Below are 13,295 nucleotides of genomic sequence, written 5' to 3'. Positions count from 1 at the left end.
AATCTGAAAAGCCTTGTTTATTGGTCAGATTAACAATTGTGCATCTTATATGGTTGTGTCAATGTTGACCAAATCCAAAATATTAATACGTTTATTGTGTGATAAAAAAAGAGCTATGTACATGCGTGTATTGCATTTACATTGACTTTAAGTTAAATAGATTAAGAATTGTAGAAACAGCTGCTGGTTTACAGTAGTTGCTGGCCCATTGTTAAACAGAAATTTCAGTAGATAATTACATGTTTTGATAATGGACTAAAGTTTGAAAAAGTCAATCAACTGTTGACTTAATGATGGATTGTTTTGCCGATAAGCCATGCCAGATTACAGTCTTTGCGAAGTGTGGACTTTGAAGAAGATTGTTGATATTCTTGTTTCATTATCTTATTGTCAGTACCTTGCCTAGTAAAGATAATGTTCATACCATGAGCATGCGCTTGCGTATCATATAAGGTTGCATTGCTAGATAAATAAGGGAAGTTGATAAAAGTTAAAAGTATAGTATTCCTTTTTAGATTTGCACCATAAAACCAATGATTTTAACAGGACAAGTCTCTGGTCTCTAGTTTGGGAAATGTGATATGCATCAAATTTCATAAAGGTTCAACTTTTGGACTTTTTCGAGAAGTAATGACTTTTACAGTCGACAGTTTACTTGTATCATTTGCGGAGGTTCAGAATTGATACTAGATAAGAAAAGTTAGTGGTCATAGGCATGTTATAAGGGGTACTAATGTGTGAATGCCGCGAGTTGAAGGAAGGCTGGTTGTCGTTTTCCTCAAAGATAATTTATAGGTGGTGTGAATGAAAAATATGTAAGTAACGAATATAGTATTCAAGCTTAAAGGTCCATTAAACAATACATGATTGGAGCAAAGCTTACACAGACCTCCAAAACATTAGAGATGGGACCAGGTGTCTTGGTAGAGTTAACGGACCCTGCCGACCCGATAGGTTCTTATTGTCATATGCATGATCGGGAAATAAAGGTCAAATCCGTCTACAATTCTGTGTGAATATAATTGCCTATCAATGAGTATGAAACATGTCAGTGTGCATTGACTTAATGATAACTACTTATCTGTATTCACTGAAATGGTCGTTGTATCGACCGTAGAACTTCGAAATGAGAATGATATCGATTAATGTATGCCTTTATACGAGATTGTCAGCTATTTGTTTGTCAATAATTTACCTCAATTTAGAAATTGTTCATACGTAGAGCATGCTCTCGCGTATCGAATCAAGTGAGAAATATACATGTAAACCCTGCATCCAGATGATAAAGGTATATTGCTGCATAACGCGTTATTTTTGTTGAATTAAATATTTATTTCGTAAAAGAGCCCCAGTGAAAAAGTTTGCCATAAACTGTAAAAGTAAGCGTTCCTCAGAAAAGTCCGTTAAGGTAGTTCTATATAAGACTTTTATCGGCTTCATACGTTTACAGTGATAATTAGCTACCTTCTGTGACAAATTCACATTAAAGGTTGCTATCGTTTTTGCTTTCTGTGGAACTATTTTGTCCATGGGGTCGGGAATTCTGACTACGAATTTTCCTTGTAATCCCTTGATAAGATGTGATAGAGCTGAGGTCCATCACTCTTAATTGACTCACTTGTCCTTTTCTCTGCATGCTTTACTGATAATGGGGATGATACCCGTACGTTTGAGTGCGCACTTGAACTGCTTTTGGGATTTTCACCACAACGCTGTTGTGATGTGTCATCACACGTATCATTAACATCACCATCCTGGATTGTTTCTACCATAAGTGGACTCTGAACAAGAGATTTGGAGTTTAAGATTGTTACGAGTTGACATTATGAAAGGATATCTCATGCAATGACATATCCATATCACTTAACATAAAAAAAATCATAGGTTTTTTTTTTTTAGAATTCTATCAAAACTAAAACAGACTAAAAATTAAAAGAAAAGTGAGAGAATTTTTTTTTCTAAAAAAAACAAACCAGACTGTCTGAAATATGATGATACATGGTTCCCCCCTCTTTCGAATAAACTGCAAAATCCAACTCTGTCTCAGACGACATATTGTCATTTTGTTTTGAATATAACATTATGTCCCCACTTCTGTTAAACGAAAATATAGAAAGTTAAGTATAGATGCTTAGCAAGTTATATGCTAGTATGAAAACTATTAATAAATGAATGATATGGTTGTCTGTTAAATTCTTTATAGATTTGAAGATAAAATTCACTTTGTACATTTAGCAGAGTTACAGTGTTTGAATATTTGAATAACATATGATATCATATCTCTCTGATGAAGTTTTTGGACATCTTTTGAGCTTGAATAAAAAATCATATCAGTTTGTTTCAGAATTTTTTTACAAGTGAATGAAACACGGAACAGGTATTTAAATATTCCCTTTACACTTTTACAGGAAATATAAGTAGAGTTAAACATAATGATTGTCCATGTTCAAATTTGAGTGCTTATGTAAAATTATGAACCAATTTCACATTCAGCTGATCTTAAGTGTACTGGACTTGATTTGTTTCATGTCTAATGCACTTTTGATATTCAACTGATTTGCAAAAAAAGAGAACTGTTTATTAAGCAAATTCTTTGCTGAGACTAGAATGTCCTTATTTATTAATATAAATGCAATGTAGTTACCTTTAAATTATTTCAACGAATCAAATACGCAGCGTTTAAATTATAAATATAGGTAAAAGATGTCTGAATACTAGCAAACCTAACCTGTAATTCTTTTTACATCTATTAAGGCGAAGGCAAGCAAAAGATGTAGATAAGATCCCAAGGAGTAGCCCAGCACCTGCAACTCCAGCTCCAAACAGTAAACATTCCTCCTCTCTGGATAGTTCTGATGTGTCTTTTGCACAAGGATAAGTTAAACAATTAAATGTATAAGCAAGAATTCATACCAAAATAAATATATTTCCAGTCTTTAAGGTAAGATTATAATTGTAAGAAAGAATATAATACTGAAAATCAATGGGAATAATAATAATTTTTAGAACACACCATATCCCTATATCCATAACCAACATACATCTAAACATTAATGTAATTTTGAAAATTGATATATAACCTTTAGTTTGTGTTTGAGAGTGTGAACTTGATGAAAGAGCGCTAACATTATAATATTTTTGAAATGCAAATTAAAAAAAAAACAAGATGTGTTTGTGAAATACTATGCGCCCGGCGGAACAAAGTTCGAAAAACGCTATTTTTAGTATATAGGTCACACTTAGGTCACAAGGTTATTGACCTTGGTATCATTTGAAAAAAACTTGATTAGTGGAGTATGCATACCAGATATGAAGTCTCTATCTTTCATGGTTCAAAAATTATGGTTAACGTTCAAAAAAAAAACCCAGTGACTCTAATGAATCAGAAAAGTTATTAAAAGTTATCAGAATAGTGAAAACAATTGAATGAATATATTTCAATATTGCGTTAAGTTATGACACAGAAATAATTCGCTTTCAAAGAACCATAAAAACAACCATGACTAAAATAGTTTTAAGGAATCACTGTCTAGTTAGGAGGGTATGTCAGGGCATCAACAATAGTGGAAAACATGGGATACTTAAGCATAACAGGCTTCTATTTCCATTTTTACTTGAAATAACAATCTTAAAATATATCGGAATACCGTCTAATTTAGTATATTTGAATTGCACAAGGGATTTAATGTTCTTTTTCCATTGCCCCGCCCCTTGACGTCAAATTTTACTATTAAAAAATAGTCCCATAAAACACAAGCCAAATTAAATGATTATTTAGTTACTGTAGCCAAATATCAAAATTCATAAAAAACAACAAAAGAATGTTAAATTATGACCAAGGCAATCTCGTTAAGTTAAATTAGATATGTTACCTAGATTTAGGATGTCGGAAGCACGAAACCGTGTATAGGCCCTAGGACACTTTTCCGCCGCCATATTGAATGCAATGTTACAGTTGGTGAAATAGGAGTTGGTCAACATGGTCAAGAAACAGATTTGTTTGAATGCTAAAATAACAGAAGAAGTTGATTTGCTTAATAAGTCGGATGGTAATGACTGAGGGACGATGTCTGTATCAGATGATAAAGTGCAGATCGATCTATGTACCAGTGGTGATGGCGAATTCTCCATGTGGTTCAAATGGGCTGTTTCCCAAGTTTACGGAAGTGGAGTTCATGGTCTCGCGAGCCCTCGTAGTGGACTTGGTGACTTGCTTTTGATCCGGAGATAATTTATTATTTATTTTGTTGGTAGAAATATATATCATATATAATTACTAAGTAAACAATTAAACAAAACAGCTACTTTTTCTTCAGTGTATTTGATATACGCCAGTTATGTACCATACGTATTCATGCAGGTTGACATTTGACCTTTCATTAGTATTTCAATAGAGAAATTTACATGCCACAGGATTCACGGAAAATAAACAAGACTTACTTTTGTAGTGTTTATCATAGGGAAAACAATTGGAAATGGAAATATTACATCATAACCTCTTTCCATTTGAAGGTTGACACAGATACCAGACTGAGTGTCTATATACTAGAAACTATGAAAATACCAAAGCTAATTACCCGTAGTGACATTGGATATTTCTTTTTGTTCGACAATAGACCAGTTTTTTAATTTACAGTGCTTCATGTAACAGTAGGATGTTGGTACATTGTAAACACCCCACTTATCCTCGAAAACGGCAGGTTTTGAAAATCCTGACATAATAATAGAGTCTTTTTCTAAAAATAAAAACAAGTTAATGCCGTTGTAAAGACGAATAATGACTCCCATCGAATAATGACCGGGGGTCATTTTCGACAGCGAAAAATGACCCCGGGTCAATATTCTACGGCGAAAAATGACCCCCAGTCATTATTTGCCGTCGGAAAATGACCCTTTTGCCCGTAGAAAAAGTGTCACCACCCTAAAAATTTGCAGAACCCACGTGAAGTAAAATGACCCCCGTAGAAAAATGACACCCTGTGGATTTATGCTGAAATTTTTAGGGGGCAATAGAAAAAAATAGGTAAAGAAGCATATTGGCCGAACTGCTCACCTGAGCTAATTGGGAATAAATTGATGATATGTTGATCTCATAACATTATACAATTATAGCTATACTTTAAGGTCAATGCGATGATTCAGAATCTAAAGGAGCAAAAGAATTATCGAGCCTAAAGTGTTAGGTAAGCATTGTTTTTCAGTGGTGGAAATCATCGTACTGACAGAAAAAAATCAGCAGTATTATATATTATAATATCCTCCGCTTGAAAAGCAGGAGGGTACGTAGTGATCGGGATGTCCGTCTGTCCGTCTGTTACGCTTTGGGGTATCCATCTCTTATCCGCAACTCCTCTCATATATAAAAAGATGTGATTGTGAAACAGCTATACCCCTGTATGGCAACATAGTGAAGATTAAACTTTTCTTCATACCAATTGTTAGTCCATTATTTATACACTGAATTGACGACGGATTTTTCCGTTATTCCTGATCATGACAAAGAACACACGGTGAGTGTGACCGGTCGGCAGGAGATGCTCACTCCTCCATGGCACCTGATCCCATCTCTGATGTTTCGGGGGTCCGTGTTTGCTCTGCTCTTATTTTGTATTGTTTTATGGACTTTGAGATTGAATACTGTTCGTTATCTCCTTTCCTTCTTAAATGCAATTTAAATATATTGGTACCCAAAGTAGTGTCTTCTCATGCACAAGAAATACAATTGCAAAATAGGGATGCCATAGCACCACTTGTTCAAAAGTAATGGCTAAGGATAAGTTTTTGAAAGGTAGATCAAACGCAAATGTCAAAGGGTCAATGTTGATGGTTTCTTAAGAAAGGTTTAATGTAAGAAGGATTACATATGTGAAGTATGAAAACCCTAGCCCTTACCGTTCAAAAATTATCGCCAAAGTTAAGGTTTTTTTTATAAATACTGAAATCTCCAAGATCAAGGTCAAAAGGTCAAAGTTTGTAGTATCCAATGAAAGGTCATGCCAAAAAAAGTACATATGTGAAGTATGAGAGTACCAGTATCTACCGTTTAAAAGTTATGGCCAAAGTAAAAAAAATTCGCATTTTTGTGTGAAATGGGACATCTCCAAGGTAAAAGTCAAAAGTTTAAATTTGGTGCTACCCAAAGTAAGGTTTTGTCACAAGGAATACACATATTAAATATGAAAGTCATAGCTCCAATGAATGAAAAGTTATGGTCAAGGTTAAAGTTTTTGCGGACAAACAGACTGCCAGATGGACAGACAGACATATAGGCGGACACAATAAAACTATATACCCCCGAATACTCGATTATGGGGACATAAAAAGAAATTGTCTTCAATTAACTTTTCATATTATGATACAGTATAAAGAAGACGTTACAAAAATGAAAATAATTGTTCTGATTTTCATATTAAGGGGCACCGACCCTCTGATATGACAGATAACTCTCAGTCAGAGTACAAAATATGAATACTCCTCAAAGTTTTCTTAATCAGAGTTTCCTAATTTAGACCTCTGAGTAGTCAATTCGATGAAATGTAACATATGATGGAAACATTACTTTCTATTTCTTTTGCCAATCTCTTACTCATTGGTTTTTTTTATATTTAACAATAAAACACTTCAAATAAAATACTTCAAAAGCATTTTAAATTGAATTAGTTGTATTTTTTAAAAGACCATTTTAATAATGGTTTAATGTTTCAAGAACTTAATACAAAATTTTTATAAGTATGACATTTTTCTTCATATGAAGAAATATTAAGAAGAAAGAAAACTCCTCCTCACAGATGTATTTTTTTCTTACAACCACATACAACATTGCAATTTTTTTGACTTAGGAAGCATCGCTTCATGATGTTTTCTGACATGATTTTAATAGGTATTTTACTAAATATTATTTTCATATACACCTCATATTTCAAATTAAATGTTATGATAATAAATCGTTACTGTTTCTGTTCTCTATGTTGAAATTTCTTCATATCATGATCTGACATAAACATCATTTCTGAAAAAATAAGCTGCGCTTACTTACATCAAACTATTTTCCATGTGGTTCTAATGTTATTGTTGTTCATGAAAATCAACATTAGAAATATTAAATTTTCTGAGTGAAATTTGATAGCAGAGGGTCGGGACCCCTTAAATTCTGTGAAAAATATACTCAGAACTGAGTAAAAGGGTGGAGTAAAACAAGAATTGAGAAATGTAATGAGTACTGTGTACTAAATCAACAGGTTATGTCTACATGTATAGTTTTTGCATTAGAATGTGTATTTTACACAAGCCCATAGCTTTACAAAGCATATTTTTAGGTGTTATACCCATCCCACCCCCTTACTTATTTAGGAGGAAGTCAATTATCAGCAAAAGCAACCAAAAGCAAAAAAATACCCTACCTTTATTTTTCTATAAGGAGGAATTAAAAATAAGCTTAAAATAATGTACTATTCTACTAATTTTCAACTGTTACTTAGCCACAGTACTTTCAAGTATGCCCCCATCAACATTTAAAGCATACTTTGATCATGGCGAAGTAAATTATGATATGATAGTACTTGTGCAAAGGCCTAACTTCATTTCAATATTTTATCTAGAGCCTTTTTCAGTATTATTGAAAGGTATAGAATTTTATTTAAATTTTTGCTTTTCATTTATTATTTTTTTTTTGTTTTGATTTAACATAATGTTCTTTTGGGGGGGGGGGAATAAAAATTTCCTCCTCTGTCATTGTCAAATTGGATTTGCAAAACTTATACAAGCTAAAAGTTGAAATGAAGGAAAAATTAATTTTTCTTATTAAAGAGTATTTAAACCTGATTGTTGCATATTTTCCCCTTTCACCAGTTATAAATTTTGTATCACTTTTAGAGGGGGTCATTTTTCAATGGGGGTCAATTTTTTATAGGACTAACATATAAAATTATGACCCCTAGGACTCTTTTTTCTACAAAAAATGATTTTTTTTTCTATGGTTGGAGGTCATTTTTTATCGTTGAAAAATGACCCCCCGGTCATTATTCGATGGGGGTCATTATTCGTCTTTACACCGGTCGTAAGAAATATATAAATATCACGCATTTTTCATTTATTCTTTTAACTCTCTTTGTAATGGCTTCTTAGAAAATAATCAAGAAGAAAACTACAATTATATTTTTTATTATCTTTTACCAATATGTTTTTACTTTATCAGTTATATGAAGATAATTACCCTTTTCCCCAATACTTGAACAGTCGACCGACATACAATCTGAAAAAAGAACATAACAAAATGTAAACATTATTTTTGATACCCAAATGTTTAGAAACGTGACCAAAAAACATTATATCAAATTCTCTTTGCAAATATCGAATTCCCCCTCAAAATATTACCTTGAAAAAACAGTACGTTTGGTTTAGTATAGTCGCAATAATAGTCAATGTTTTTGATATTTTCTCGACAATTCTTATCTTTAATTGATACAGTGTATTTTGTCCTACACAGTGATTGTTTTGTGGTTTTATTTTCTACAATATATCTCTGAACCGATTCCAACTGAATGTCTTGAGAAGAACAAGGAGAAATGTTTTTAATATCCGCTGCTTTGATGTAAATATCTATACCTACAAAAAACCAGAAAGTGAATTCAAATACTTTTTAACACAGATTTATCAATTCCGATCGCGAGGACAGTACTCAAAAGCAGCTGTATATTCTTACCTGCATATTTTTTGTTAACTGTTTCATTAGAAATCTCAAAACAAGTATCACTTAAAGTATCTTGATTACTTTCATCAGTATGAAAAAATGAAAAACAACTGAAATGAAAATGATTTTAAATTTATTTTACAAAAAAGCAGTTAAGTATGGAAAACGTTTTAAAAATAACTTCGTATACATGTACCCTTTTATCATAGGGTTAAAATGGTGCACATAACATCTACTATGCTTTTCTGGTTGTCACATGTAATAAACATTATAAACAAAGAGGACTATTAAGGAAAAGTACATGTATGCATTCAAGTTTTTTTTCGATTTATTAATTATATAGATTAAGTAAAAGAGTAAGAAATAAAAGACACACCCCCAGTTAGAAAATGAGAAAAAGGTAAACGTTCAATCAAAGGGGTAAAAATCAAGATCAAGCACCCAATTGTGAAGTGTTATTTTTTGAAAATAAATCTTTAGAAACTTGGTTTTAGTAAATATTTTTTTGCATCGGAAATTAAATTTTCTAGATATGGATGTTTTTGAATATATTTTTAAAAAAATACAAATGGATCTATGATAATTTCGAATCCTGATTTGAATTTTGAAAATTAGTTTAATATTCTAAATTTCTAAACACTCTTATGCTTATCTAAAAGAGTTTTTGAAATAGTTTTAAATTCAAATTAGGTTTGGAATTTGATATTATGGTCATTTGAAGTAAACTTCTAAAAACTCAAACTTTAAAATGTGTTTTGGAAATTTAAAGGTTGAGTGTTTGAATCAAAATTCTAAATTGATAAAAATCTAAAACGTTTGAAAGTTGGCAGTTAATTTTATATAATCAAAAGACGAAAAATATTATTGAATTTCAGATTGGTAAGCGTAAACTTCCTGAAGAAACGGTAAATTAAATACTCAGAAGTTTAAAATACAAAAGTTGTTTTTGGAAATTTGAATTTTGAATATCTCAGATAAAAATTGAAAATATTAAAAATTCTAAAAATTATTTGGCAATTTGAAAATTTAGATTTTATTACTAAACTATTAAATTTCAATATAACAAAAAGTCAGTTAAAGTTTTTCAAATTTTGAAATTTGAATTAATAATTTCTAAAATTCAAAATCACTTTAGAAATTTAAATCGTTAAGTGTTACAAGGGCCATTTTCAAATGTAATCCTAACAGAATTTAAGGGATTCATTGACTTTTACTAATATTTTTCTCTTCTACATTGTACGTGTATAGCTAATTATTTTTTCTGTTAATTATGGTTCTTCTTTGTCACACTCATTTATCTCTATAATTAAAATAACAAAACATGCTCAAAACATGTACCTTGCATCCTGGTATGAGTCAGCTTGAACCAAGCCATTGAAATTTGTTGAAAATAACCAGAAAAAGCCTATGAAAATTTAATTATATAAATCAAAATATTTATATCTATTTTTTCACACTTGGTTTAAACATGGAAGAATTAAGAACTATGTGGACAATAATTTTTCTAATAATGTCATAATTCAACTTTTAAAAAAAGTTTCGCATAAATACATTTTCAAGATATACTTGAGGTTCGAATTTCTTAAACATAATGGGCATAAAAGACATGATACAATAAATAAACTATCTGCATAAAATTGTCCAAATTTTATTTCTAATTTTAAGAACACGAAGTAATAACACATTTTCTTTTTTCAAAATAATGTACTTACTGCAGAATGGAAACATTATACCCATCAATTGTTTTAGTTTTTTAAACGAGAAAGTTTAAAAATTGTATTCTAATACAGAGAATTTGACACGTACTTTATTTATATATCCCCGGCATCAATTTGGTTTCCTGGTACCAATTGTCAAATTACACCCACTTCATATGAATAAGGTAGTTTATTAAATAATGTTAATAATAATAATAAATTGAGTTCATCTCACAATTTGTGTCATTATCAAAGCTCCACCCTTTCATTATAAGATAATGAGTTACATGTAGGTCGGAATTTGTATTATTATTTATCAATCCATACATTGCCGGTATTTAGTCACTATGTTTTGGGGTTGTCTCCCTTTTTCCTATGCATCAAAGAAATTGAAAAGTTGGTGATAATGAAAGCATCCATTTCATCTTTTTGTATTATGAAATATCCTCCCACCTCATCCTTCAGTTAATTGTGTTAAGTATACCCTTTCTCCTTTAGTTTGTTACCATTACGTTTACATTGTCTTACTTGATTTAGCTATACCAAATTAATTGACAGTTATTGAATTGTAACAGAGAATTCAATCTTTTTCTGCTGTGAGTTTTTGATTTTGTCTTTTTAGATATTAGCTGTTTAAGGATATTTTAAAATTATCAAGACTGTCTGCTATTTCCGTTTACTAGGACCTTTTGAATGATCTGTGGCTAAATACCAAACGTCACAATGGTCAACTTGGCTAAAGTATCAATTCGGGAGTTCGAAAGAAGACAGTTGACTTTACTTCACAGTGTATGTATTGACCGGTAAATCGTCACTTTCGACTTAACTATATTAAACTGTTGATATTGTTTACTTTTTGTGGTTGATGTTGATATATGTGATTATTGATGTTTATATATGTGATGTTGACTTTGAAAATTATAATTTATATACATTGTAAATCAAAAGCAAACTAGAATAATAAAAAGCTATTTTTTGTTGAAATGTATTAAAAGCACGAAAAAAGGTCAATCCAACGTGCAACTTTCCCGTCAGGGAGGGCACGAATTATTGTTGACGCTAGGGTATGCCAGTTTGCCGGCTATTTCACTGTTGTATGTGTAGACCACTGTAGACAATACCTGCCAACTCGAACAAAACATAATTAAATGACTGGCAACTCGTATAAAACATAACAAAATTAAATAGGTATGTTTTTTATATATACATGTTGGTCTTTAATAATCTACATAATTATACATTGCATGTGTACAATTATACGATATTTTTCATGTAGCATTGCAAAGGCTGTTTAGAAAGCTTCCGCAATTCATAGTTACATATGTGACTCACTGAATTCCTTCCCGAAGGTAAGTCAGTGAGCCATTGGTTTCTGCAAAAATATAAGAGGTTTTAATGAATTTGTACTGTAGTTTTGATTGGGTATTACATACATGTGCATGTATATGCAAAATATCCCTTAACATATTTTAAATGAAGAAAGATGATTTGTCATGTGTGAATTGTGTAACAATCTGGTTTTAAATATATATTTTTTTAAAACAAAAACCTAAAAAAAATCCACTATTTTCACATAATCACTTATGCAACAATGTACCTTCATCATCTGCATACGGAGTTTATATATCTCATTTGATTCGATACGCAACAACATGCTCTACGTATGAACAATTTTTACAATGAGGTAAATTACTGACAATAAGTTGATGAAACAAGAATATCAGCAGTCTCGTTTAAAGTAATCATTTCGTAAGTTCCATGTCAGCAAATACAATTTATCATTGAGACAAAAGCTGTCTGACGTCTTTCATACTTATTGTTAGTCCATTATTTATACACTGAATTGACAGATTTTTCCGTTAGGCCTATTTCCCGATGATGACAAGGAGCACACGGCGGGTGTGACCCGTCTTCAGGGGATGCTCATTCCTCCATGGCATCTTATCACACCACTGATGTTTAAGAGGTCGGTGTTTGCTCTGCTCTTATTTTGTATTGTTATTTGGACTTTTGATCTTGAATACTGTTCATTATATACATTTGTTCCATTTATAACACAAAGATGCTTCCCCACAACAGAAAATTTTCATTTTCTCGTTTTTTTTTATCCCTATATCTGTATCATATATCTTGTTTTCAAAGTGTGATTATCACAAAAAAAGGATGTGAAATGTAATCCCAAATTCAGATCTGATAATAAATGATAAACTATTAAATGACATATAGGAAATGAAAACATTTGGAATAGCAAACCTTTGTTAGTAATTGTGTTGTACCCATAAGTAAATAATGTAGCCAGTTTTTCCAAGCGCCTTTTTGTTATAACAATGCGCGATTATTTTAAGGCAACACAGATCAGAATTCGGCGAATTCACGTTTTCTTAATATGTAACACTGACAAATCGGAAAAATTATTCAACACCTTCCGAAGAAATCTTACCAATATTTTAAGATCTTGTACATAAGATCGAAAAAAATGCACCAAATCCCGTTAACGATACGATTCTAGCAACATTTTCCAAAATCAACAGAATAGGTCATTTCGATAGAAACAAAAATTAAGTTTTAAAGTATGCAACGTAGTGTTGAATATTTTACAAACTGTTTGTTTCAAACGACAACGGAAAGGTTGATCGGGAAGTAAATACACTCTCTGCTTTTATTGTACGAAGATATTGTAGAAAATTAATATATAAGCTTACCTTATTGCAAAGCTTTACTCAGGCATGTATTACACATGATATTCATGCTTAATCCTTTTAAACTCCGAATTTTATGACCCCCCTCCCCCCTTCCAGCTTGAAAAGCGGGAGCGTATATAGTAATTGGTACGTCAGTACATCCGTCCGTCCGTCTATTACGCTTTGGGGTACCCATTTCTTACCCGCAACTCCTGTCATACCACAGAA

General features: G+C 31.6%; 1 protein-coding gene across 1 annotated transcript; it reads right to left on the bottom strand.

Annotated features, from left to right (window-relative positions):
• Window positions 1-8,168: 8,168 nt before the first annotated feature.
• Window positions 8,169-8,799, bottom strand: LOC134270286 (uncharacterized; the record flags this gene model as incomplete). The annotated part of the gene is made up of 3 exons (XM_062752476.1): window positions 8,169-8,251; window positions 8,374-8,604; window positions 8,702-8,799. Coding segments are annotated over 3 exons (412 nt in total), but the record flags the coding sequence as incomplete, so codon positions are not given.
• Between the last annotated feature and the right edge of the window lie 4,496 nt (window positions 8,800-13,295).

The sequence above is a fragment of the Saccostrea cucullata genome, unplaced genomic scaffold (genome assembly GCF_032062105.1).
Source record: "Saccostrea cucullata isolate Sc308-1 unplaced genomic scaffold, CSIRO_AGI_Scuc_v1 ctg4859, whole genome shotgun sequence".
In the NCBI taxonomy this organism is placed as follows: Eukaryota; Metazoa; Mollusca; class Bivalvia; order Ostreida; family Ostreidae; genus Saccostrea; species Saccostrea cuccullata.
This window is presented reverse-complemented; position numbering and strand designations above follow the sequence as displayed.